This window comes from Frankliniella occidentalis, unplaced genomic scaffold, assembly GCF_000697945.3.
Source record: "Frankliniella occidentalis isolate FOCC.00 unplaced genomic scaffold, Focc_3.1 Scaffold299, whole genome shotgun sequence".
Taxonomy (NCBI): Eukaryota; Metazoa; Arthropoda; class Insecta; order Thysanoptera; family Thripidae; genus Frankliniella; species Frankliniella occidentalis.
Window position 1 is genome coordinate 99,574 of NW_026267425.1, and position 6,255 is coordinate 105,828.

The 6,255-nt window shown below is 45.4% G+C and overlaps 1 protein-coding gene across 1 annotated transcript in view; it reads right to left on the reverse strand.

Moving 5' to 3' along the window:
- LOC113211041 (ankyrin-1-like) overlaps positions 1 to 4,793 on the reverse strand; it is a gene marked incomplete at its 3' end in the record, with an annotated part of 37,629 nt that extends 32,836 nt beyond the window's left edge. The window contains 4 exon segments of the mRNA XM_052273777.1: positions 233 to 465; positions 546 to 751; positions 2,111 to 2,380; positions 4,625 to 4,793. Coding sequence (XP_052129737.1) covers positions 233 to 465; positions 546 to 751; positions 2,111 to 2,380; positions 4,625 to 4,780 — 865 coding nt within the window.
- Positions 4,794 to 6,255: the final 1,462 nt, after the last annotated feature.

Sequence of the window (6,255 nt, forward strand, 5' to 3'; positions counted from 1 at the left end):
GTAGCTTTTTGGGCCTCTTATGAGACAGATATTGCACTCGCATGCTGAATTTTTGTTGACTTTTTCAGTGCCTTTCCTCTGACTTCTCGTCAACTTCAATTGACATTTTTGACTTTTTATTTGACTTTTTTTGACTTTTCAGACGACGACTCGACGACTCGACCTAATACTGATTCCCCCCCCCCCCCTCTAAATAATTTGTAAACGGCCCCTAATAAGGACTGCACTTTACCTATCTCTATCTTGTCCTCGCAAAAGTCGTTGCTGTAGCAGATCATGTGCAGTGCGGTCATGCCCTCCCTGGTGGCGGCGCCCAGAGACCAGCCCTGGTCCACCAGCAGCCGCAGGCAGTCCTTCTTGTTGGTCTGGGAGCGCGCCTTCACCACATCGTACGGCGCACTCCAGGCCGCATCATGCAGCGCCGTCCGCCCGTCCTCAGCCGCGGCTTGGGCGTCCAGAGCGTCACTGCAACAAGTTTACACGACAGTCACATGGAAACTATGAAAAGACCATAGGTCTGAGTGCATTGCAGTAGACGTCAGTACCGGTGCTTCTCAAGGAGCATCTTGACTACGTCGTATGCGCCACCGACGGCAGCATAATGCAGGACAGTGTAGCCGGTCCGGGTCCTGCGATGCAGCAGGTTGGGCCGCTCTGCAATCAGCAGCAGCACGACGGACATCCAGCCCCGCTGCGCCGCCAGGTGCAGCGCCGTGGCACCGTCGTCGCGGTGCACCGTGGTTATTCCCACCTATCGATCAGCGGAGCAATATTTTCAATGGAAAGTACACCCAAAAAGTCCCCTCAACTGGGCAACAAAGTTTCCCCCTCAGTTCACGGTAAAAACAATGTCTGATGCCTGTACTGACTGAAATAATTTAATACATGACCCTCGACATGACCTTATCATTGCATGCGTATCATCTACTATCAAGATCGATTCTGGATCGAAAGTTCTACACTGACATTTGGTTATTTTTCGTGAAATTACAAGTGTCCCAACACTATATGCTTCACATTTTCATGTGTTTACACGTACGCGTGCCCAGCTGGGTAAGCAACAAGTAAGCAAGCATCTTTGAACTCTTTAAAGATTGTAAAATTATAAACACGTGTTAAAAACACATTTTTAGCTCGCTCCTCTGCTTTTTTTAAAAAACAAGGGAAACTATGATCACAAAATACATTTTGTGCTAAGTAGGAAACTCGTTCTTTAACCAAACCAGGGTAGTTCTTCAAAATCAGTTCGTGCTTTTATCTCAGAGTAATGGAGGAGAAGTGTGTGACGATAAAAGGTACATTTTAAACGCCCGCGCGCTCTCTGTGAAGTAGTTACCATGTCCGTCCACAGGTGGCAGCACGGATGGCACCGCCATAACCTCACGTACTCCACCGTCACGGGACTTGCAATTTTTTAGGAGGAATCTATTAAGTGAACTCGTTAAAATGCTTCGGTAGCGACTCAAAACATATTAATAAAACAGTTTCATTAACATCTCATAAGTTCAAAGATGCATGCATGATACATTTTCATTGCTTAACACTACGTTTTTCAACATGCTCAAATAAGCTCTGGTCTGAGACTTAGAATGAAAACACGCAAAATTTGTTAAGAGTGCTCAAAATTATGCTATTAAACCTGGAAAAAGGTTCGTTGCTTTAATTGAGACCAGCGTCCCCGCTCTACAGTGGTACTATTGTCATGTCTGTAGGTGTTGTGTGTTCTGAGATGAAAACAGGAACAGGAAAAGCGTGACACCGCACTGAGAACAATACTCGTTCTTCCTACCACCACGAAGGTGAAGTGGGATGGTAAAGAACGAGTAAAAAATACCAGCGGGCTGATGCAATCGCCCCCGGTGTCTTGTCTGTCTCCCAAGAAGGGCGTGAGCTAGAGGTCTGAAATTTTAGGGTATCAGCACACGGAAAAAAAATTAAAGATTAGTTGTCAGAGCGAATACATTGGCTGATTTGATGACGGTCAAGAAATTCACCCCGTGTGCATTACTATCAAGTGCAAATATAAAGTGATTCAGTGATTCACCCCAAAATGCATCACCAATAGGACGCCCATGCTTGCATGCTGCTTTGCCGTTGCCCTCAGCCTTACCTCTTCGCCGCTGTTGTAGTCCGTGAACGTTCTGTCTTGGTCCGGTGCGGGTCCGGTCCGGTACAGAGTGCCCCGGTCCGCGTCACAGCCCTCCCCAAGCAGCATCTTCACGACGTCCAGGTGCCCGCCCTCGGCGGCCAGCATGAGCGGTGTCCTGGCCTCACTGTAGTCCACAGCTTCCTTGTCGCAGCCGGCGGCCACGAGCAGCCGGGCCGCTTCGCAGTGGCCGTGAGCCGCTGCCAGGTGCAACGGCGTGCGACCGCTGGACCACTGGAGCAGAACATTGCGATCTAATTGACCCCTTATGAATGATATAGCATTTACAGATATTTGATAGATGAGATAACTCCTTTTGTAAGAAATTGAAGGACTTGCCTCCAAACTCATTACGCACAGTAAACGCACATCAATTTTTGTAGGAGTAACTCGACCTATCTCTCTTTACGCAAATTTTTAAGGGAGATACATTTCTAAAATCTAGATAGGGTCGATATCAAATATTCTACCCTCGCCATTTTATCAAGTTGTCTTCTGACAGTAAGAATGAAAAATAAAAGTTCAGAACTTTTTTGAATTTTTAGCTATAAAACAGTTTTTGGCGTTTCCCCGTTCTTCCGCTTCCTGAACCATCTAACAAGATGGATACCATGTGAATAGTGTTGTGAATTAATTATCCATCCAAATCCATGAAAGACTGAGAGACATATCAATAATGGCGACGAGGTAGAATAATTCAAGACTGTGACTGTGTTGAGAGGTGTTTAAGTGAAGATTTGTGTGTGAAAAGAAGAGATTTGAGAAAAATTTCGGACAACGAGCAAGATCCTGACCCTCCGTATGGATCGGCGTCGTATGATGGTCGTGTTTCAGACATCGAGAAGTTTAATCCATAAGAGGACACCGTGGATGAGTGGCTGGATGGACTATTTAGAATTGATGGGGTACGAAGAGGATCATGAAAAAGTGAAGGCGCTGCTTAACTATGCTGGAAAGCCTGTGTACAAGGTCCTGAGCCATGCGAGTTTGCCGGGCAAGGCAAAAGACAAAACGTTTCTGGACGTGTGCGAACTATTTAGGGAAAATTTTGAGTCTGTACCGCTCGCTCGAGTTTATCGACACAAATTGGCTCTTCGAAAACAAGGAGCTGAAGAATCTGACTGCATTTTCCAATGCACTTTCGTGTGCTAGCTAGACAGTGTGACTATGTAGCTGCTCATTTAGAAACCGTTTTAGTAGACACGTTCATCAGGAACCTTTAGGGAGCAGACCTGTGAAATGTAAGGGTTTGCAAGAATCGTCACTACATAAAACTACTAAGGATTACGATGTATTGAGAACATAGATAGACGCTAATTTTGCCGTCGGCGCCAGTACGCACATCCTCCGGGAACATGGCGATCTTCACCTTCAACTGGAACGATTCAGTCCCTCTCAGTGTGCACGATGATTGTAGCGCAACGGATGGGTCAGCGCCGGTAAAAAAAAATGTTACTTACTCTTAAAAGATGCCGCTAGTGGTTGACCAAGGCTTTTTGCAAATTTCGAGATGGAAGTACTCGAAAAAACCACAACGGACAAATCAAATTTTTCATTTTTTGCGTATTTTAGCTACACGATTTTTTTCCAGTACTTCCATCTCGAAATTTGCAAAACACCCAGGTCAACCACTAACGGCATCTTTTTAGAGTTAGTAGCAATTTTGTTGACAGTCGCAGACCAATCCGTCGCAGCACAATCGTGCACACCGAAAAGGATTGCATTGTCCATTTGGAGGCGAAGATGGGCATGTTCCTGGACAGTGCGCGCACCGGCGCCAACGGGAAAATTAGCATCCATTCATCCTCTAAATACACAATTAATTCTAAATTTATGCGGCGTGTAGTTTTTATGTAGAGACTATTTTCCCAAATCCTTCAATTCACAGGTCTGCCCTCTTACAAACAAGTGCTGAAATGAAGAGCAAGTGTGACAAATTGAAGAAAACTGAATCCGACACATTGACAAAATGTACCAAGGCAGCAAGAGTGTGGGAGAGTTACGAAGAACAACAACAGGGCAAGTGTAGCCAACATAAGAACTTAAAACTAAAAGGCAGAAATACCACACTGCCGATAATTCCCGTAATCTTGTACATAAATAAGATGTAAATTTAAAGAACATGCTATTTTTACCTAAATACTATGGTAAAATTGCAGTATCAGTAAATTTACAGATTTAAGGTATTTTTCACGAAAAACCACTGTACGTTTACACGCGTCTGTAAAAATCCACAAGTACTCTGGTATTATTACAGGTATTAATAAAGTTACAGACTCTCTGTGAAGAAGTATTTCAGATACTTTCTGTAATTTTTCGAACACGTAAGAAATACGGTTAAATTTGGCCTCAGAATTTGCTCAATGTTGAACTCTAGTGCATTCTAACAACGAACAACGAAAGAAACCCGATGTTGTGGATAATCACCAACAACCAAGTCAGGTTCGTTGTCCAGCAACAAACATAATTTCGTCTCACCTCGGTCTGCATGCAGTCGAGTGGTGCGCCACGGTCGACGAGCGCCGACAGCACCCCGCAGTGGCCGCCCTCGGCTGCCATGCTGAGCGGGGTCTGCCCGCCATTGTCCGTCTGCGCCAGAGTCCCGCACCCTGCGCGGTCTGCAACAAGTGACATTCATTCTGTCCATTTTAGGTTACACTTAAAAGGACCCAGAAAACTGAAAAATGTAAAAATTTATGATCGAAAATGTATTTTCTTCCATAGAAATGTATCGAGGCTGCACACAGGCATTCTACGCAATAATAAGGATGTAGTACAACGGGTGTTGAGGTATGAGCAATGGTTTGATTGGTTTGATAATTGAGACATGTGCACGTCTCATTAGCGGGTGGATTTTTCCAACTGTCGTAGTTTCCATGTTTTTTGAGCTAGGAAGCTAAGATTTGGCATGAGGCTCAGGAAGTGCGCCAGCCGTTGGCCACCCCGAACGAGCTGTGCATCTCCTAGAGTGGAGAAGGGTGAAGAAAGACGGCCGTAACAACTCCAAAATTGGTACGGTAAGTGCTTGGCACTGTAAAAACTCTCGTAGGAAATTTACAAAAATTTTGTAAACTTGAGTTATAATCTAAAATGAAAATTTGTTTACGAGTGCACCTTTTATTAATCGCCAAGGGATTTGAAGTCGATCCATATTGCATATATGTTTGCGATTACAAATTGTAATTTTACAACTTGCGTCAAGAAAATGTTCCTGTTAACCTACCCGAGGGGGTTTTCACTTCTGAAATACCGTGTACACCAAATGAGGTATTTCACAGGTATTTCACGTGAAATACACCAAAATACGCCTAAATATGCTCCAAAACGGTTAACTTTTCCTGAGAAATACCGCCGAAATACACGTATTACGAAATACTGTGTGCACGGAAATCTCGAGTGAAAACCCCCTCGAACCTACCCAATCTTTATCACAGTGGGAAAGTCAAGATTTTTGATGGGTCAACTCAACTTTTTGTTCTCTTTCGAACGGTGTAAACGAAATTACGGTCGGACAAACCCACCCCCTTCCACACTCACCCCCACCCCCTCAAGGGGGCGAGTTTTGTAGTTGGTCAAAATCAACTCGATATCCTCTGGGGACATCCCCTGTACAACAGCCCACCCTTAGTGCAGAGGGCGTTAGTACCCGCATCAGGGTTATTTCGGCCGGGTACGAGCACGGTTGATGGTAGCCGAATACAGACTGCAAAGAAATGTAGCCGGGCCATCCGTGCCTTGACGGAACTTTCTTTTTACAGTGTTTGTACCGGGTGTAACTGAGAATGCGCAACAGTGTTGCGGGATTGCATACCCGCCAGGGCTAAAGGGGCCAGGGGCTAACTGGGTAGGCAAACCCGCAACACTGTTGCGCATTCTAAGTTACACCCGGTACGTGAACAAAAATGAACATCACATTTAAAGTTAGTGCCGAGGTAAGTGCTCAGTCATCGCGCCGTATGCGCAGGCAGCCGTTATCACCACTGAGTGTCGAGTATCACCTCCGTCGTGATCACGCAGGGCTTTCCGGGCGACGTCGTCACGCTGGTCACGGTTTAGCGAGTATAAGAGGGCACCCGACCCTCTCCTCGGCGCACAGTGTTCAGCATTGT